The 21,858-nt window shown below is 38.1% G+C and overlaps 1 protein-coding gene across 10 annotated transcripts in view; it reads left to right on the top strand.

The window, feature by feature from the left end:
- fam13a (family with sequence similarity 13 member A) overlaps window positions 1-21,858 on the top strand; it is a 40,819-nt gene that overhangs the window by 16,942 nt on the left and 2,019 nt on the right. For 3 of the 10 annotated variants that reach the window (XM_043229035.1, XM_043229390.1, XM_043228909.1), the window contains 16 exons: window positions 3,964-4,005; window positions 6,639-6,680; window positions 6,839-7,006; window positions 7,863-8,022; window positions 9,620-9,681; window positions 10,004-10,043; window positions 13,411-13,513; window positions 16,415-16,480; window positions 17,700-17,916; window positions 18,006-18,147; window positions 18,325-18,406; window positions 18,633-18,838; window positions 18,931-19,014; window positions 19,107-19,202; window positions 21,115-21,198; window positions 21,640-21,836. In XM_043229035.1, the coding sequence (XP_043084970.1) occupies window positions 3,964-4,005; window positions 6,639-6,680; window positions 6,839-7,006; window positions 7,863-8,022; window positions 9,620-9,681; window positions 10,004-10,043; window positions 13,411-13,513; window positions 16,415-16,480; window positions 17,700-17,916; window positions 18,006-18,147; window positions 18,325-18,406; window positions 18,633-18,838; window positions 18,931-19,014; window positions 19,107-19,202; window positions 21,115-21,198; window positions 21,640-21,836 (1,791 nt within the window). The remainder of the gene's footprint in view (window positions 1-3,963; window positions 4,006-6,638; window positions 6,681-6,838; window positions 7,007-7,862; window positions 8,023-9,619; window positions 9,682-10,003; window positions 10,044-13,410; window positions 13,514-16,414; window positions 16,481-17,699; window positions 17,917-18,005; window positions 18,148-18,324; window positions 18,407-18,632; window positions 18,839-18,930; window positions 19,015-19,106; window positions 19,203-21,114; window positions 21,199-21,639; window positions 21,837-21,858) is intronic. The other 7 variants (XM_043228949.1, XM_043229117.1, XM_043229188.1 and 4 more) reach the window with 7 other exon arrangements.

The following is a 21,858-nucleotide window of genomic DNA, read 5'->3' as shown; positions in this document are numbered from 1 at the left end:
TACATAACAATACAAATATAAGCATGTGAAATGTTATCTTATCAATATGTTAAACTATACCTATGTATGGAGGTTAATTACCCGCTTTAGGTTGTATACTTTGGCATTTCTGTAGCCCTCCAGTAAAGATAAAGGAAGTTAAACAATTCAAACCAGACGATAATCCTGTGAAATCTAGAAAAGACAAGATCAGGTGCACACAGTTTCACAACATCAGAAACTCTTAAATTCTTATCTAAGCTGCCACAGCCTACTTGTGCGTCGGTTATGCGATTATTTATCAGTTATTTTAGATTTTCACTGTATTTACTGTACCAATATTTCCTCTATCCTGATTATCAGACCCAGATAAATGCATGGATCACCATGATGGAGCCTGAGCAATTTAATTGAACTAGCTTATAGAGATGTAATCGACATGTTATTTTTTCCCTTTTCTCAGTAATTTAATAGTAACATTTCACCTCTAAAAAGTGATTTTTAGAAAATTCCTAACTGTGACTGAACAATCTAAATACACAAGCACTCAAAATGCCCTCTTATCAGTTTGTTAAATTATGGCAGTGATAAAATTAACATTTTATTATCCTTTTTCCCCCTTTCAACCTTTTCCCTTTATGGCTCTGTAATTTGTTGTAAACTGAGAGGAAATATGACGCTAGTGACTGAGATCATGAGGTTTTACCATTCAGCTGAAGGTAGATGACTCTTACATGCCAGATGTTAAACCGCTTCTGCAGAGTCAGGTTATGGGGTTTATAGCTGAGTCATTAGCATAAGACGTGTTCATTTTAATAAAAATAATGCTATTATGGATAATTTTTTTTCCTGATGTTGCTTACGCAAACTTTATAAAGCATTACATGATGAAATGAAAATGACACCAATCAGACCAATCGCCGCAGATTTAGCGTCACACAAAGGAGGGCTTTGGAAAAATGAATCGCTGAGTGAATCGTTTGGGAGTCGTTGAACAAATAAGATAAAAGTAAATGCACATTATTTTTAATAAATGCATGCCTTAAATCGCCCAGTTGTTAAAAACGAACCTTTCATAACTCATAACAGGGGCGCTTTAGGTCTAATACAAAATCTAGTTCAGTAAGTTAGTTGTCTTTTTACTGCGCAAAATGTTTTGCAGGGAGAGTGTATGTTTGTATAGGAACATATTGTTTCTATTTTGGGATGCACTTTGGTTCAGGTTCGACGTGTTCGAAAATTCAGTCACTTGTCCAAAATAGGTTTGTGTTCGGATGCCACACACATGTATGTCAATAAGAACAACTGATGTGAGAGTGTCTGTACTAGACACACTTATGAAACACGGTCGTCTCGAACATCCCAGCAAACAAGCCAAGTAATATTAAATGGTGTTATGGTGTTCGGTTCATTCCAATGAAAATCTTTCAACAAAGCTCAATAACTTGCTCCACCTCTGAAATGACTTTTCTTTTCAGCTGATGTTATCAGACCCACCACCTGGTCCCACTGTACCCTTTAAGACCAACGTTATCTTCAGTTGAGCAATTTTGAGGATTAGACGACTGTAACTGTAATATTTTATCAACACACGCGCCTTCTAATAAATAAACCTTGATTTCAGTAAACATTACAGTACTTCAGTTGCTCCGGCTGTCTTGTCCGCTCTCAGCCTATATCCTGTGCCTGCTGTGTACATCTCGAGAATGGATTTGGTGATGTTTGAATCTCTAGATTAATGCGCTGATTAAACTTTGATCTTTAAAGTTCTCCTTGATGTAGCGTAAAGTAGTACTTTTCCATCATTTCCCGCAGAACAAAAGCTTCGTCAAAGGGCCTTGTTGTTCACTCGGGGAGGTGGTGGCTAAGCAGGATTTCCGTTTTGTAATTCATGACGGCAGTTATTATTTTAATACCCTTGTCAGACTGTGTAACGCCACTTAAGAGCTTCAGTGAAGTGGAAAAATATTTCCCTTCTACTCCGATTCTAGAAGAAATCTTGCGAAATGTCTTTTTAGGTACGTGCGGTACCCTAATTCTCAGCACGCTTTACGGTGAGATGGCAATTTAGGCGTTTTACAAGAGGGAAGCACCCTGCACACACACACACACACACACACACACACACACACAATCGCGCAAGAACTTTGTTCGTAAATCCCGTGATTCTTGAGATTTTTTTGGGGGGGCCAAATGGACTTGAATTACTTTTTTTGTTTCATTCCTGTGTGAGCAGGACCTAAATCCTTTGTATTGGACGGTTGTGATTCAGTGCAGCCAATACTCTGATTATTTACTTCCTTTTTGACTCGCATACACATATTACAACAGCGTTTGTGGCAATCTTGCACGTACTTGTGAACGCTATGTGCCAAATCACTCGATGAATGGACCTTTTAATTATCTCCATATTTTTAGAACTTTTTTTTTTTTTTTTTTTTAAACCCAATCCAAACATAGTAATGAAACGGATTATAACAATAATGTGCGCCCATAATAATTTGACCGTGTTATACAAATACCCCATGCATTTGTTTATTCAACTTTTTTTGGCTGATTTGATTGAATTTTCCGCAACGTGTAAAAAGGGTCTCATTTTCCAGTAAATAAATAATTGACTTTGTTTTTCAATTTAAATGTTTCTCAACTATTTGTGTTCAAAAAATAAACGAACAAAAAAAACAATACAGCGTTTTGCTAGCGATTGTGGTTTGATTCCCTGGGAATGCACGATCCGATAAGATGTATTAAGTACGATGTGAGTTGCTTTGGATAGACACGTTTGACAAATACGTAAATGTGATGATATTTAATGTATTTTCTTTATCAATTTAGATTCTCTAATAATTACATTTTATTTTATGTCTTTCATGAAAATTGCCCGTTTGAAGGATGTTTAGATATATATATATATATATATATATATATATATGTTGTTTACTACAAATAATAAAAAATGTTAAATAACTTCATAACTGCTTGTTTGTAAAAACAGAATAATCCGATTTACATATTTTGTTATCTATACCCTATATATTTGTAATCTGTACCCTTCAAACTAAAATTTTATTCTGAAAACTAAATAAAGTTAAGCAAACAATGGTCTTACAACCAAAAAAAATTTTTGTAACACTTTATTTCGGCATCTCATAACTAGTTGCTTATTAGCATGCATTTTACCAGAATATAAGCCATTTATTAATAGTAATTAAGCACATATTAATGCCTTATTATCCCTAATCCTACCCAATACAGCTACCTAACTATTAATAAGCACTAAATTAGGCTTTCCCCTTATTTTTTTAAGTTAATAATGAATAAGTGTTCCCTATTCTAAAGTGTTACCATACCTGTCGAATACCCATTATCGTTTTGTAAAAGTCATATTAATGCATTGTTGCTTTGAAACATGTATGCTTGAAGGTTGTGTAGTTATTTTTACTACGAAAAAGTAAAAATACGGATTCAAACTGAAGAATTCATTAACCTGATTAATTTATAGTTTATTTATTTTTGTAGTGTTTTTGACCATCTTTAAGTCCATTCCACAGACAATCCTCTCAAAAAGCCAAGAATCTGTAATAGTCCAGCCATATGATTACTCTGTTGTTTATTGGAATTAAGGGGGTCCCTCTGGTTTCCTGGTGTTGTGGGGTTGTGTTGTTCTCAGTAGTGATATTAATTCCCAGCGAATCTGAATCTGTGGAACATCCACTCCTGAGCTCACGGTGTTTCGTTGGCCCTGCTCCAGCATGTGGAGTGGATACGGTTCTTTCCAGCTGTAGTAATTACTGGAGACAAGTCAAACAAAAGCTCCGAACGGCGGCACTACATGTGCATTGTTCACCCAACAATAGGCACCCTGAGACCCTCGGACCATGTGCTCCAAAAAACTGTTTTGTTTACTCTGGCAAATACCACATGTGTTTAGACTGAGCTGTTTCGGTGAGCCTGTCCTCTGTTTGTGTTGTTTCTCTTTTCCAGTTTCCAAGAAGATGAAAGACCGATATCTCCTTTCTATATTAGGTAGGACCGCTCTGTTTTTCTCGCTGTTTTCCCGCTTTTGCTGAAAAACATGTTATTGCGGAGGCACGAATGGCCTTTTTCCAATATAGCGCCACAATGGACATGATCTAGGCATTTGTATTGTGCAAACAAGGTCTCAGATTTGTCACAGCAACGTTGTGTTCTCGTAATTCGGGTAGCGCTGTAAATGTTAGCATAAACCATCAGAGTAGTACACACAAACAGCTGAAATCCTCTTAGCGTCACGTCAGGGACACGTGGTAGTGGTTTCTTGTTGAGTTCAGTCTAAGCGTGATGGATCCGGTAGTGAACAGGTCAAAACAAACCTCTCCTGCGCTTGTTTTCTCGGTTCTTTCATGTGTTGACTCATTGCATCAGCTCCGGTCTCCTCTCGTACCATAGCAACTGACCCTTCACACATTTCCCATCCGTTTACCCTCCCGCTCTCGTTGGCAGTAGCGCTGTGAATTCGAGCCCTAAAGGAGTATTTCACGATGAACTCGCCCTCATGTCATTACCAACCCGTAGGACTTGGATGAGGAATCTTAATTGATCTGGGTTGTTTTTTATTGTTCACTTCGCACATTTTACTGTCGTTAAGGAATGCGAGCAAATAAATTTACTAGTGTATTTTCGGGGGCCTTTAACCTCTTCGTTGGAGTGAGTTTATGGCTGAAGTGTGTTTGCCCACTTGGCCTCCTGTCAGATAAGTTGTCAGTCAATCAATAAATCATTTTAGCCTGCCGAATATAGCTCTAACGTAACTGTGATCTTTTTTATGGTTTTGGAGATTTCTACTGCAACAACAGGTTGTATCTATTGAGAGACTTATATATGGCATATTGAACAAAATATGTTTTTTAATAATAAAAAAAAATCCTCTTGAATCCAGGTTGAATTTGTTTGATCAAAATGTATTAAAATAGTAAAATAAATAATAATAATAAAACAAATTAAATTATAATATATATATATATATATATATATATATATATATATATATATATATATATATATATATATATATATATATATATATATATATAAATCAAAAACGTAACATACAGCAACATATTAATAGTGATATCATTACAGTTTAAATCAGAGTTTTCTGTTTGAATATATTTTAACATACCATTTATTCTTTTGCTTTTGTTGTGTTATTATTACATTATTAATGCTTATGTTATATATGTTTGTGTGTGTGTGTGTGTATGTATGTATATGTATGTATATATATATATATATATATATATATATATATATATATATATATATATATATATATATATATATATACACACTTTTTTAAATATAATTGTAATCATGGCTAGTTTGACTTCTATATGTTTCACTGAGAACTAGATTTAGAAGGAAGGACTATGATAACAGACTAGCATTTTTTAGTGCCAGCTTGTACTCAGTCCAGCATTCAGGTCTCGTCATCCTCACCCTTGGAGTGCACCGTATGACCGCTGTGTTATGTAAGACCGACAAACCTCATCGAATCATCTTTAGTCCTCCGTCTCAACGCATAACTGACTCTTGGTAGCCTTTGAATACCATCTACGCTTACATCTACCGATCGTTCCTTTTGATGCCACTCGATACCAGGAAAATCGTTTGCTCATGGTATTTAAATAGCGAGTAGACAGCTGCGAGCAGATAACTAGCTCTGACCCGGAGAGCGCTGCTAGTAAGGACACAACTGTTGTGTCTGGACCCTCTATTTCCGGATACAAAAGATAATGCTGCTATTTTTACTGTGGAGTCATTTTCTGGAACTATCCTTCCAATCTACAAGTATTTAACATTTTTTTTGTTTTTTGGGGGGGCTTAATCGTATTTTTTTTCTTTGATTTGGATGGTCGGTTGAGGACACTAATCCAAAGATTTTTAGGCTTCAGTGACAGTGAGTTCAGAGCTGATCATAATGATATTTTACGTCAAAAGAAAAACAACTTCAGCACAAAAATATACAGAAGTCACTTACTAGAGACACATGCAATACTCATTTTAGGGGTCCAAAATCAATTGTGGACTTCAAAGAAAAAGTTGCAGATATTTTCTTTCTTATGTTTATGATATATTTGGACCCAGAGGATCTTTTTAGTGCAAAGTTGGGCTGTTTGCTATATTAAAGCAATCTTTGAACAGTTAGCGAGTCTTTTGATGTCATTGGCATTTCACAAAAAAATTAAATACTGAGTTGACTATAGAAACCATAATTTATTAAAATGCATGTTCAGCATATCATAACGCTGTTTTAAAGAAACACTCCACTAGAATGAGCATATTTCCAAAAAAAGTGAAATGTTCCTTTAAGGCTAATTCTTACTTTTAACTGCTCATTAGCATGCATATTACTAGCACATTAGCTGTTTTCTTTGACAGTTACCTTACTAACTATTAATTAGCAGCAAATAAGTGTTTACTGAGGCAAAAGTAGTTAATAGCGAAAATTTTTGTGTGTACATGTATGTTTATCTCATCATCATCAAGCATGATTACTTTCTTTAAGAATTTTTAAAAATCTGGATATGAGTTTCTTATTGGACACAACTGGATAAAATGGTTAATAATTCTTAATAAATCAGTATAATTTTTCTTCTTTATGTTTCCACTTTCTTTAGCTCCCAGATCTCTCCCGGACACTGCAGACCTGAATTAACAAAGTAAGCGATTATAAAGAGCCTAATATGACAATTAAATTATTTTAAAAATGATTAGCCAGTGTTCTGAATAGCTAGAAGAGTTCCATTGTTCATGTAATTAAAGCAATCATCGTTTGACCGTTAACTCTCTCTCTCTTTCTCTCTCTCTCTCTGTCCAGTTTTCTGGAGAAGACCATTCGCTCAGCGGTCGAGCAACACCTCTTCAGCTCGCACATGCCCACAGGTCAGAGTTCAGAGGGCTTGGGTCCCACTGGCCACTCTTCATCTCCTGTGACGACAGCCCGAGAGAGGAGGAGGCATCTACGAGAACAAGAGGAGAGCTTCAGGTAAGGGCTGGCCTCTTTAATCCAAATATCCTGGTTGTGTGTGTGTGTGTGTGTGTGTGTGTGTGTGTGTGTGTGTGTATATGTATATATGTTTGTGTGTGTGTGTGTGTCCATATGATTGATTATACATCAATACATTTAATAAATGAATACATTTAAGGGCATATTTTTCTTAAACGTATACATGCACGGGTGCGTATTTTTGTTTTATTTTATTTTATTTTTGTGTTTTATTGCCCAGCACTAATCATTAAATGTAATTAATAATAAATGAAATTCTAATTTACATTTACCATGTATTTTATTTCGAAATACTTAAAAAAAGTAAAATAATGAAAATGTGTGTTGTCCACCAACAAGGATGTCCAACTTTCCACAGCTAGCACTGGGGTTTATAGATAACCGATGATTGCTGAAAACCTTAAAAAGGCCAAATTTCTGCAGACCAGCCAGTCTAGCTGCTGTATATTGGCCTATCACTAATTGTAGCCTAGCAAAAGTATTGAGTTAATCCCATATTATTACAGTAATTTGATAAAACATGTGGATTAGCCGTGATCCATTCTAGCTTGGGTCATTGCCGGCTGGATCTCCGAGCGATCTAACTAATCCTGTTGACAGGAACTCTGAGCAAACTATCCACAGAGACATGGAAAACATTAGATTAGTGTCTCAGCAGTTGTGCTGTGTGACACATACTGATCCTGAACTCCAGAGACAGATGTAAATAAACAGTCGGACGAGGCTTCGTTTCTGCTCCGCTCCTCTCCTTTGAATAAAGGGCAAGCACAGAAAGTCCTCACCTCGTTTTGTGTTTCTTGCACGGCGTCTGAAAGTGAAACTGCGTCTTTCTCAGGGTCGAGGGTGATAAAGAGAACGTCCCGTCTCCGGGTGCGAGGGTCACAGAGGAGGGTGACAGGCGTCTGCTGCTGCCATCCCCAAACGAGTATCAGAGAAACGGGAAACCTAAACACAATCCCGCACTGACCGAGCACTCGGGCAACCAGGACCCCACCGTAAGTCTGCTTTTTAGGCTCATCTCCGTGGCCTTCTCTTTTTCTTCCTGCAAGCATCACTATCACTACTGAAGGGAGAGTTTCAGCAAACCCAGCTTGATTTAATCTGTCAGTTTTTATGCTACAGAAATTTATACAATTATAAATTTATACAACTTGAAATATATGTAATGAACCAATAATGATAAATTCTAGTTTGCGGTATCTAATATATGAACTAATGTTAAAACATCTACATATAACTTATGACAATAAAAAATATATATATTCATTGGGTAACACTGTGTATAATATAGCAATTTCTTTATAATTAGTAAGTGCATGAAGTATCAGGAACACATTTTTACAGCATTTGTTAGAGTAGCTTCGTGTTAATTTACTGTATTACCATCCCAACTGAACAAAATTATACAAAATTATTTATTATAATATTTTTTGTTTTATCATGGAAGTGTGCAATATTAATTCTAGTTCCAACGTGTTAACTAACACTAAAACAGTTTGCAGATTTATTGACTTACGATCCTAAAAATGTTCATTTTTATTTTTCGGTAAATTTGCATTAATATTCAATGCAATATACATAATATATATACACAGTACACACTCTTATACTATGTCAAAAACCTTTTTTGGATGCACTAATTTATTTACTTAAGAATTGAAAGCCAATGGGTACAATCGCCTTTTATTATATTGACAAAAACATTATTTAGAATACTTTCTTGTCTGGCTCACAAAAGAGGATCATGCAGGATTTGAATGACATTAATCTTACTTGAATTGTCATTTTTGGATGAACCGTACACTCAATATCATTGGCAACAGAGCATTAACAACAATAAGAATGAATACAGTGCACGGCGACAGGAACAGCTAATTATCTTAAAATCCTTCTTGTCCTTGTTCATGGGAGACGGCACATAATGCATCTCTGTGGAAAATCGGAGGTAAATTGCAGGGCTTGCTTTTATCGGTATGGTGTTTTGACGAGGACTGAGTTTTCTCGCTGACTCATGCTTGTGCTGTTAGGTGTGTGTTTGGATTGTGGATTCACCTCAGCACATCAGACCACGGTGTTCAGAGCATTTGTTGTACACCACAGTGACGTGCGTTAGACCCCATTACAGACGTTTTGGTAACGTCTCGGTTTTGCTAAAACATCTCTTGGTCAACTTGAGGTCGACTAATACGGGTTTCTTAATGGCGGATGACCAATATAATTAGATGTATAGTTTGTAATGTAGACAAAAACCTAAAACCACATAATTTTTTTTAATAATTGAAAATAAGAATAAACCTCAAATTAAAGCAGCAAAACATGTTCCATTTTAAAATGCTAAGAAATGTGTTTGTTTAATCTCCTAGATTTTATATTAAAAATATTGAACCGTGTATATTGTTGAAAATAAGTGAATATTATATTTACTTCAAATTTGGTGGATACTGGCTGGTTAAACTTCTATCATTTTGATTGCTGTAACCTAGGATAGGACGTTAGCACACTTTTTCACCTTGCTGTTGAAGTTTCTTCATCCCTCTATTAACGTATTGTCTATTTAACATATTACATATGTTGGTTTTCTTTTCAATCTAGCCAATGGAATGCCAAGGACCTGATAGGATTTGTACGGAACATACGACATCAGCTGATTACAGGTATTTAGACCCTCTAAAAGTGAACTCAACTTGTAAAACTGAACCCTGACCTCAGAAATCAGAACATTTTACAATACGATTGCCCACACTTACTGTGCAATGATGCTTATTTAGTGGTCATAAATTATGGAGGAAGTGAAACGGATACTGTCATTCCTAAACGGCAGAAGAATGAATGTAACAGTAGATATGTGAGGGTCACTGTTTGTGTGTAGCACATTGTATTCTGAAGGACATCGGCATGTTTTACTTTGAGCAGTGCATTTTGAAGAATGTTTTTTTGCTTCTTTTATAATATCCCTAATGAATTCTCTTGTTTCAGGAGGAACCATCAAAAGAACAATGGCTTGCATTCTATTCAGGTAATTTAAGTTTAATTAGTTTTTCCTGTATCACACTTTTTGCCCTTAGTCTTATTTTCTTTCCTGCTTCGTATTTGTATCTTTGTGTTCTGTTCTCACATTTGTAATCAAATCCTTTTTTTAAAAACAGTAAAAATGTAGATGAACAACATAGTTGAGTCTCGAGTGACTTATTTCCGATGATAGGACACCAAACAGACTGCCATACTAAATCTTCTGGCTTGTCATTTGATCATCTGTTATGGTTGACACTTGTCAACATTTATATACATTAACAGATCTCTGGAAATAGGGATTAGAAGAGCATCTGAAATGTATCCAAACAGTCTGTTGGTGTTTCTGTGAGAACATCCTGGTTTTTCTGAACCACAACTTACCCTTGCCCCTGCTGTCAGGCCATCTGGGCTCTGGCACCATTTAATATCAGCTTGCCAATGGACCTTCTGCTTTAGTTGTCTACCTGCATGTTCAGACCAAGCTGTGGCACTTACGTTGCGCATCATTGGTTGTCCTCCAAATACTGATATACAGTGACCCAAAAAATATTCAGTCCCTTAAATTACAATTTTATTGCACTGTGTACAATATCAATGGTCAGCCAAGTTTTTTACTGGCATTGATAGTTCCATGAAGAACCTGTAATATCTATGGAATCTTTCCATATTCCTCAGAAAGTTCTTCTTATAGTGGATCATCATATGCAAAATTCGCTTTATATATTATTTGTAAAGCACATACATCTTATAATGATAAAAAAACACCCAGGGTTTTTTTCACCCCTCTTTCTCATATCAGGAAGTTGTGAGATTCCTGTCAGAATGACATAGTTCTGCACAGGCCCCTCCCACCATAGTTGATTGACAAGGCCTTCTTACCTTTGACCTGCCATGAGTTATATTAAGCGACTGAGTTGTTTAGTTGCTGGTTGTAATAATTAATGTTACTTTATGTAATAAAGTATATTAAAGACCTTTCATTAGGACCCTAAAGAATCGTATTGATTTGTAGAAAATGGGCACCCGATGACCCCTGCAGTGCGATTTTAAAACTTAACACTTGAAATTAAAAGTTGGCCTTGAAGTGTGCTTGTGATGTTTGTTTTTAACACGAATGTCACTCGATTTGTTTAACTGATGCAATGACATTCATATATTTTCACAAATAGTTTGAGGGTCTTTGAAAGAGCGAATATAGTCATGAATATCCAGTTTGGTCTGTAAAACGATACAGTCGAAATAAATAAAGATCAAACGGTTCAGTTTCCTTTGTCTTTGTTTTCCAAAGACATTTGTAATGTTCTCTTAAAAGCTTTTTTTTTTTTTTATTATTTTTTTTTTTTAACAATGAATGTTTGTTTTGTTGAGCCGCTCTCTTTGTGATGTCACATACATGTTGAATCAGTGTGTCGCTGCATGTCATGCGTGAGATCTCACTCCTTTGTGCGCTCTAACAGTCAGAACACGTTGTACCCAGCTGTGACACGTATGCAGTGCATTGTGGTATAAGAGCTCCTCACGTCTTTGATAGTGGCAGCTGATTACAGTCTTCCGTGAACGTGTTGAAAAGCGTTATTCTTAACTATTATGCAGATATTAATCGGCTAACCACTATTTTTTATAGTGTCTTTTTAAGTGTGTGATTGGATTACTTTTTGTCACACACTGCAACTTTCTATATTTTATTATTTCCCCTACAACTTTCTTTCAACAAAAACGTTGCTTCTTAGCTTTTCATAGTCCTCATTTCGAGGTTCCAGACCAGATTACGGCTGTTTTGGCATCTCTGGATGTGATGAGATTCCTAGATTGGAATATTTATATCCATAATAACTCAAATCTAATCAGTAATAAGCAATATAATCTCATTAGTCCTCACTGCTTTAATCACGACGTAAACAGGTGATGACAAGAAGATTATCTGATGAATTGTTTACTGTTGATTGCCCTTGATTGGAGAGATTTTAGGCGATGTTTTTCTGGGCCAAACATCATGTGAAAGCTGCAAATCTACTGAAAGCCTGTTGATCTAAGTCAACTGACTTCCACCACTTAACATCATTTACGTCATAGTTTCAGCAAAAGCATGCGGACGTATATACATTAAGTTACGTTCCTATTGTAAACATACCCTTATTTTAAGAGAGCGGTTGGACTGTGTGTGAACTGGTGTTAAGTTCTGAGGAGTGTGTATTTATGACCCTGGACCACAAAACCAGTCAAGTAGCACGGGTATATTTGTAGCAATGTTTGGTAATATGCATTGCTAAGAACAACTTTAAAGGCAATTTTCTTCATCCTCAGGTTCCAAATTTTAAAATAGTTTTATCTCAGACAAATGATTGTCCTATCACATCAAACCATACATCAATGGAAAGCTTATTTATACAGCTTTCAGATACAACTTGAAGCGATTTACCCTTGTGATTGGTTTTGTGGTGCAGACTCATATTTGTATGTGACTTCAAGCAGATCTTCACATACAGGAAGTCTGGACCGTGTGCTTCCCATGCCGTTCCTTATCTCTTCTAGAGGTAATAATAAAATCGCATCTCTTGGCAGGCTGGCAGGGACATTTTGCACAGCCATGTGCACAACTGTAAACAGCCCAAAGTCCTATTTCCATGTTTGGATTGACACAATATCAGCAGTGTTGCAATTATGGACCATGATGAGCACGTTATGAAAATCACAATGCCACAAATAGCACGTCTGCAATGGCACAAGTGCGTAGCAAATCCATTTGCATTAGCATGAGTAAGCACCGTCTGTTGCAATATATCGGTAAATGGGACTTTCAGTCATGCTGTCTGTAATGCAGGGCATGTAGGGAGGAAAAGGCCCCCCTCTGCTCCAAAAATAGACCCCGTCCCACGCCCCAGAGGCGGAAGTGTGTTTGTGCGAGTGACCGAGTTGCACATCTATCTGGATTACATCTGTCTGCACCCACAGGGCCCCTCCTGCGCGATTGTTCGATATTAAAACAAAGGTAAGAGTTTGGGAAACGCTAAAGTGAGAAATCGGGAAGGCTTTTCGGCCTGCAATCTGCCTGCGTGCTTTGCGTGCTCTGCATGTTCCCTCTCTCTCTCTCTCTCTCTGGGACACACAGAGAGAGGGAGGGGTGGAGAGAGAGAGAGAGAAAAGAACATAAAATTAGCCACACCTACCCTGAAAGGAAAGTGGGTGGGGTTTGAGCAAGGGAGGGAGCCAATCGGCAGGCAGGGGTTTGTCCCGCAGCCCCGCCCCCCTGCCTCCTCCCAGCCTGTAAGTAGACGGGGGCCGGCACAGACAAGGGTATTGCTCAACTTAAGAAGCGCACTGCCCCCACTCTGGTGTAGTTGGTGTTTATCCTTCGCTCTTTTCTCTGTTAGACGCCTGCCATGAAGATCCAGGAGGCTCTTAGTGGCGCAGAGCCGTGTGACGATGTCCCTCGACTGGATCTGTCTACTCTGACGGACAACAGTAACTGGGCAGGTCAGTGTTTTTTTTTTTTTATTTATTTATTTCAAATTCTCTCTCTCTCTCTCTCTCACTTTGTTGCTGCCTCTCTCTCTGCACATGGGCGGCAGCTGCAAGTCTGCCTTGCCCACATTGTGTCCTCATGCAGTGGATCTTATTAAGTCATTTAACAGAGGAAGAAGATTAGAAGCAGTCTGCAAGCTGTTTTCCTCCTCCTGTTCTGCATATGCTGTTATGTTTAGTCTGGAGAGGCTTATTTTGCAGTGCTAGCAGTGCATTTCTCTCTGCATGTTCATTGTAAATATTGAGGTTGGAGCCACAGCTTGGTGTTTCTTCAAAGCAATGCGATGTCCCTTGGGAATTTTGACTCGGATGCCTCTGGGATTTATTGAGTTTGCATTGGATTCATCTGCAGTTCTTGCAGTTGCATGTTATTTTTCCCCTCCCCACACTTCCCCTTTAGCCATAATCATGTGTTTGTAAACACTAGACTGGCTATTGATTGCATATTTGTGCTTATTTTGCTTAATAATCACATTCTTCTTATTCTTTAAGATAAAAGAGTTATTTATTAAATCTAAATTATTAAAGTCGAATAAGTGTTACACATTACTAGAAAAATAAATAAATAAAAATAAAAAATATAAATATTTATAAAAATATATAATAAGTAAAGAGAGAGAAAAGTTTATTTGAAGTATAGATTGCTAAAATATTTATGCATGTTTATAGCATTTAAATTTTACATTTCAATTGTATAGATCAATAAATACATTAAATATAGATTGTGGCACTTATTTGTTTATTCCTCATATTCTTTAAAATAAAATAAATCTGGTTTCATTTTAATATATAAATTATTTTTTATGTAGATTCTAGCGTATGATTCATTGCTCATGACATTTGAGATTAATTTTAATTTCAGTGTATAGATTAATAAATATAAATTACAGCACGTTTGTTTTCGTTTTGCTTATCTTATACATAGAATTTAATTTAATGTAGTTTTTTAGCATTAATATCATTGATCGTCTGTGTTTAACACCATGTTTAATGCAGGCGGTACACAGAACGTCACTGAGCAGATGCATCTGAACGCAATGGATTTTATCATCGATTTGATGCAATTTCACAGCTGTGGCATTTCAGTCAAGTTTAGGATACGCAGCATTTGTCTCCTTCAGCGTTGGGACTAGAAATAAGCAGATGTTTAGCTTTACAAGTGCAGAGCCTTATAGTCATAGCAACCGAGAAGTGAAACGGGAGGAGGTCTAAATCCAGGCATCTGGGAGCTGTTGCTATGTGCACGTCACGTCTCAGCCTTTAAAACTTGTCATGGCTGTGCACAATAGTCTCCCTTCCTGTTTCCTCTTTAGTTCGTGCAGCATGTGCCAGTTGTAGACTTGCACAAACACGCGCAAACACACCCCTTCTTGCCATGACCTTGGAATATTTGTAGTGTACGGTCTCAGTGTTTGAGGAAGTCTGGCGCAGACACAAACAAGACAGTGAATAGCACAAAGCATATGGAGCTGCCCTGCCGAGAGGTTTGCCATGTTGATTCACAGTTACCCTTTACTTCAATGTAGTGCTTAATATTGTGGTCACAGCCTTGGCAGAGTCTGTATGCCTTAGAATGGACTTGTTCTATGGCACCCTCTGCTGAGAGCTTTACTCAGCTGCGTCCATAATGACATATCTCGCTTGACACTTATGCTGAGATGGTCAAAACATCGCCCTGTGGTTTTGCAAGGTCTTCACAGGCACATTCCTGGGAGCGCGACGTGAGATATTTCCTCTAGGCACTGTTCTGTTGCCTTGAGTTTTTTCCCCCAATGAACTTTAGTTTGGATATGTATTGTGTTAAGTGCTATACTAGTTAATAATTCAATCATTTAAAGGCCATTCGGTGTGCTTTTTGCGTAGTTATACACAAATCCGTGCAATAAAGTTCGGTATGCTGTGCAATCACGTGAGAGCATGGCGAAATTGCGTTTTAATGTGCTTCACAAAAATGAAAATGCTTAATTTTTTTGCTTAGTTTTTTTATGCATATGCTAGTGATTTAGTTTATTATGCTAAATAGAATGACTTAAGAGGGACATGATGAAAAAGGAACAATATTTATTTTGAAAAGTGCTGTACAAATCAGTAATTTGAGTAGTTATGCGCAAACCCTAGCAATTATGTTTGTTGTGCTTAGTGGAACAACTTAATCACAGATAACATGATGAAAAAGATAGCTTTGGGACCATTTTTCTTGCGAATAAATAAATTGACTTTTTTTAGGAGTAGTAATGCATCTTTACCTATTTATATGCCACATAGAAAATTAGTTAACCTTTGTTTTTCTAAGCTTAGCTAACGTTAGAACAGCTTTTTGAAGAGTAATCAGTATTTTGAATAGTTTTGCACTTAAATAGTTCTAGACAGATCCTAGCAATTATGTTTGTTATGCAGCTTGATCACAGATATCGTGGTGAAATATATGTAGTAGAAAGCTTTAAAGCAAAGGCTGTGTGCATGTTACGTTCTACAAATTGCGGCAGTTAAGTTTATTATTCTAAATTGGAAGAGTCACAGAAATGATTTATACAAGCTGAAAAGATTCTGGAAGCATATGGTTGCTTAAAAGGTGCTCACGCGACAGTACTAATACAGTACTAAAAGCTAACTGTTGCTCCAGCTCATGGGAGTGGTCAAAAAGCGTTCAGGACGGTATGTAACATTGAGCTGCCAGACCTCTGTCCCACTGTGGCCTGTGCCAAAGCATATTGCGGTGTCAAGAGGCAGTGGTTTGCCCATATGTTTGTCAGCTGTGATTTCTCCCTGCCTATCTCTCCGTCTCGCTCTCTTGAGTCAAACCTTTTCCACGAGCCGTTATCTCAGTTGCCTGTCTGTCCTTTTGTCTTTCAGATTCTCACTTCTTTAGTGCCCCTTTCCTTGACTTTAAAAGCCTTTTAAAGTCAAGTCACAATGAGGGTAAGGGCTGAGATCTGCTTTTGTTAACAGCTTGATATCCCTGAGCCCCATATCTCACCAGTGACCTTTAAACGCTGCATGGAAATCCCATAAAATACCCCAAACTGGCATGTACCCACCTAGCATCTAACAACCTGCAGCTTTTGAGGACAGGCACAGTAATATGTGCCTTTGTTTATATCCGCAATGGCCTACTGAGACTTTTAGTGAAAGGCCATCTTGTGCTTGGATGTATTATGCCGGCTCAACAAAATGGCTCCAAATGCGCCATTAGGGAGAGGTCCACCTGACCCATTAGCTTCTCAAGCATGACTGTAACAAGCACATGACACGGTACAAAAAGTGCAAAGAAGCTGTGGGAATTCAGGCTCTACCAGATTTTTGCACAGCATTTTGGAAAGCATGGTGTGTTTGAGTGAGTGTGCATGGATTGAAATGATGTTCTGGACTGGAAAGCTCCATTCTTCTCTTTAAAAAAAGTACAAATCTACTGTATTCTCTAAGTCCCATAAACTCTTGATGTGTAATGTAATGTTGTTTTAGAGCTCAGTTGGTACATCAATAAAAAAGCTGTTATATATATATAGGCACAAACACATTGGTTTATTGTTTATTCTAATGTTTCCTTGTGCAATCACTCTGAAGGTTTTACTTGCACCTCAGTACTGTAAATACTTGGATATCAACATTGCAGTCGGCATTTAACGCAACATTCTTTTGGACGCCTCATTAAATTGTCCTGACCTTTCTTTATGGTCACGGCATCTGCATAATAAATAAGCAAAACGTTCAGGTATTACATCATGTGCTCGCTACGTTTGTGTAACCTGTAGCATATGAAACTTAATCACTCAGTCACGTTTTATTTATTAGTCTACAATGAAAAGTGCACTGGTAGTTAACAGAAAGGTGAAGTCTACTTTTATTTCTCAAATATGTAAATAGCTGGATGGCCGCAATTTTTGTGGTTTCGGCTATAACAGTCGACCTCGAGAATGCCAGAAATAGCATCAAGGTCAATAGAGTATCGGCCTAGTTAAAATTTAATATGTACCAAAACATTTGGCTATATCAACAAAGACTAAACCTGCCTTGTGGATGTCTTGTTGCCAGTTCATCCCTGTTTGGCTTGCTATTTACTGAGTAAATTGCTAAAATCCAGATCCAATCCAATGCATATTCCCTCCATATTAATGCACGCATGTTTTCTTGTTGACAGAACCAGTCCCGGCTTACTCGTCGTGGCAAAGGGAGAGTATGGACCGCGAAGAAGCTCGTCTGTCACCCCACGCCGGTGGCAAGCTAATTCGCCAGCTCCTGGAGGAAGACAGCGACCCAATGGTCTCGCCACGATTCTACGCTTATGGAGACGGCCAGCAGTATCTGGATGACACTGAAGTTCCTCCATCTCCACCCAATGCCCACTCCTTTGTCAGGTAAAACCACAATTATTGAAGATTTAATACGGTATGTTTTTTTTTTTTTTTTTTTTTTACATTTAACATTTATGATATTCACGGTTCAGTAGGAGAAGAAGTTCATCATTAGGCTCCTGCGACGACGACCGGGAAGAGCTCACTTCAGCCCAGCTTTCAAAGCGTATCCACGTACTCAAGAAGAAGATCAGGAGGTTTGAGGAGAAGTTTGAAGAGGAGCGTAAATACAGGGTGAGCAGTACATCTGATTGCATGACCCACTTTCAGTGACTGCACTGATCCCATTATAATCAATGAAGCAGTCTACTCTGAAAATCATTTCCTGTTTACTGTATATACAAAAAGATCAATGCAAAATATATTTAGCTGGATTTGCTACAGTTACTGAGTTTAGTGTATTCTCTGCAGCCTTCACACAGCGACAAAGCCGCCAATACAGAAGTTCTGCGGTGGATGAACGAACTGGCCAAGATGCGCAAAGATTTAAAAGGTATCAATTCCAAGAGCAACTGTTACCCTTATAAAAGTGCTTTGAATCACTTAAGCCAAGCTAATCCAATCTTCATAATATTTTGTTCGCACAAAGTGTCTCTGGTGTAATTTTCACTAACCTTTGTGGGTTGGGCCTACCAGGAAAACAAGCCCTGATCTAATCTGCTCGGCTCATGGCTTGCAAAGTTCTTATAAACAAGTGGCTCCATGTTCTGGCTTCACAGATCACAAGTTGCTAAAGTCAGAAGAGGATTTGACGCCCATCCCCCGCCAGCGCAGCAACACTCTTCCCAAGAGCTTTGGATCTCAGCTGGAGAAGAAACCCACTGAGACCAAAGCCCCCAAACCTCCTGTGGAGAGCACGCTAGAGACAGTTATGAACAAGCTGCAGGAGAAACGCAAGGAGGCTGGCCGACCCGAAGACATTAAGGTGCGATTTCAGAGATTTAAGTTCTCCATTTGACCCTTTTGTTATAAGAAAATGCTTGAAACTTAAAAATGTCATCCTTTGTTCTTCTTTAGGACATGACCCGTGAGCAGATAGGAGCAGAAAAAGTGGCCCTTCAGAAAGCTCTGTTATATTACGAGAACATCCATGGGAGACCAGTGAGTTTGCAATTCTTCAAAAAAGTTCAATAAGTTCACCTTCTGAAGTTTAAGGTTGATTTCCATGTTTGTTTTTCTTTCATCCTTTCTAGATCACCAAGAACGAGAGGCAGGTCATGAAGCCTCTGTACGATCGGTACCGACTCATCAAACAGATCCTCTGCAGAGCGTCTGCCATTCCAGTCATTGTAAGTTCTGAGAACATATTTGTTGCTTTCCCTCTCCATTGTATCCTATTCAGTTTCCCCATTTACTGGAGAAATTGTTGGAGTTCATATACAGCAGGAGTGTCCAGTCCTGCTTCTGGAGGGCCACTACCCTTAAGCTTAGCTCTAGTCTTAGTCAAACACAACTGAACCAGGCATTCCAGGTGTTTTGGGATAGTTTGGAGCCAAATCTGTAGGACATTGGCCTTCAAGAAGCAGAACTAAACACCCGTTTAAACACTAGTTCCAGTTCCTGTGTAAGATGTTTGCACTCCAAAAGCTGAAGGCTGTTTCAAATGATAGACAACTTTATTATCCTGACAGAATAATGTAAAATTAAACCTAATACCAAAAGACAATGGTAAACCATGGTAACAACAAATTAACCATAGTTTTGCTACACTAACCATAGTTTAACCATGATATTTGTTATACAATTAGTAATCTACACTACAAAATTAAAAAAAAACAAAAAAAACAACATGTTGCACTTTTACTATAGTAAAACCATGGTTAATTTTAGAAGGGGCAAGATAAATTTCATTCAGTATTATAAAGTATTCATAAAAAAATAAATGGGCTCTTTTTACCTAATACTTGTGTGTACTGTATATTCATTCTAGTGTGGTCAGCTTAGCAACATGCTAACATAGCCTAGTGAGTTTGCTGCCTATGTAGAGTGTTCCAAATCGGTCACTTCCATGAGAATTGCCGCCCATGTTGGCAGTGAGGCAGCTCAGTAAGTTTTGTAAAAAGGAAAAAAGCTAATACTTATCCGAGCCACGTTAGCAGACATGCATAAGCTAGTGTTATAGTATTAAAGGCTAGCTAGCTGCCATTTCTGCTTTATTCTTAAACTAAACTGTATGGATAAATCTCAAACAGTATTAGTAGAGGAAATAGCATTAGCAGTAGCACAATATAAGCATTTAGCTGGAGTATTGATGTGGTGGCAGTGCTGGGGCTTGTTAGCGTCGCTAAGCCTGTCTTTAGCAAGAGCTCAAGAGAAGCTCACTGAGGTCATATCCTGTAGCTGGATATTTGCAACAGTATTCCTTATAATTCCTAAGTCTCTTACACTCAGCATTAAACAGCCACCCTGGTCACATTCCCACACCGCTCATAAAGTGTTTTCCCTCTGCTTAATACAGTATGATATGTATGTGAAATACAACAACAAAAAACATCCCAAGTGCATGCAAATATTATATTGGTACGTTAAGGATTATGTAACACAAAATGAGTATTACCATTATATAATACTTGAAAGCCTGATTATGTTTAGCGGAGCTTCTCTGTGCACTAATGAATTGTATTTTAGTTGTAGCTTTTCTATTTTTTTAGTTAATGAGATGCATCATTTTGGTTTCTCAGTTTAACCTAAAAACAATGGTTCCCAATCCTGGCACTGAAGAACCCCCAACACTGGACATTTTAGATGTCTTCTAGTCAAGCACATCTGATTCAACCCATCAGCTCCTTAATACAGACTCTAAGACCTCAAATGTGCTTTTCAAATAAAAGAGAACTTACAGTGTTGAAGGGTCTCCAGAACCAGTACACTGCCCCAAAACATAGGTTTTCAACAGTCCTGGAGATCCACTGTCCTGCTAAGTGTAGTTCCAGCCTGCTCTAACACAACTGCCTGGTCATCAAGTCATCCTGAAAACCTTGATTAACATGTTCAGATGTGTTTGATCATGGCTGAAGCTAGACCTTGCAGAACAGGGTCTCCAAGAGCAAGGTTGAAGACCTCTGCTCTGTAACAATTTCTTAAAGTGCCACCTTCATATTTCAAGGTTTATTTAACAAACCTTATAGTCCATTAGTGAGCCCTTGAGTGGGCTGATGTGTAGTTTACCGGGTTGTAATGTCACTATTAACACCACCACAGGGCTCGCCTTCCAGCAAGCGCAGAGGCCCCCTGCTGCAGCCCATTATCGAGGGTGTACCAGCCCTATTCTTCAGCGACACCAAGGTGAAGAGCTGTTACTGCTCAACCAACCAGTGATTCGGCTGACCCACTTCCTTCCCCCCACTAGTTTCCTCATTAACCTAATCATGAATCAGTAACTGCATGGGAGTGCTGTGAGATTCGACTCCTGCTGATTCCATTGCCTTTTGATCACACCCCTATTGGGATTTGTATTAAAAGAAAAATTCAAATCGGTAACTCATGTAAGGCAGTGCACTAAATGCTCCAGTTGGAATGAATCTAATTTACTGCACTGCTGGAGCACTGATGCTTTTCATTTGTACTAACACTTATCACGACAGAAGCTTGATGCACAATGACTGCTAAATATCAATGAGACTTGCCTTCTAAATCAGTGTTACGCTTGATACTGCTCAGTCATGCTAGTAAACTCTCCAAGTTAAGCTGCAGTTGAGCTAAACACCACCATCTGCTCTTTTCCAGGAGGAGGAGGACGGCTCAGACGACGACAGCGACACCAGGACACAGTTCACGGTCACGGTTAAGCCGGAACTGAGCATGCTGGGACTTCTCGACCAGCTGGATGAGGACACAGATGGTTTCATCTCACCTGTTGATGAACTCTCGCCCTCCAAGAACACCACTGACATGAGATTGTCCAATTTGCATGCTGCTACCATGTAAGTATAAGGATTAGAGACG

Source organism: Puntigrus tetrazona, chromosome 1 (genome assembly GCF_018831695.1).
Source record: "Puntigrus tetrazona isolate hp1 chromosome 1, ASM1883169v1, whole genome shotgun sequence".
NCBI lineage: Eukaryota > Metazoa > Chordata > Actinopteri > Cypriniformes > Cyprinidae > Puntigrus > Puntigrus tetrazona.
The sequence above is the reverse complement of the archived record's forward strand: the minus strand, read 5'-3'. Positions and strand labels throughout refer to the sequence as shown.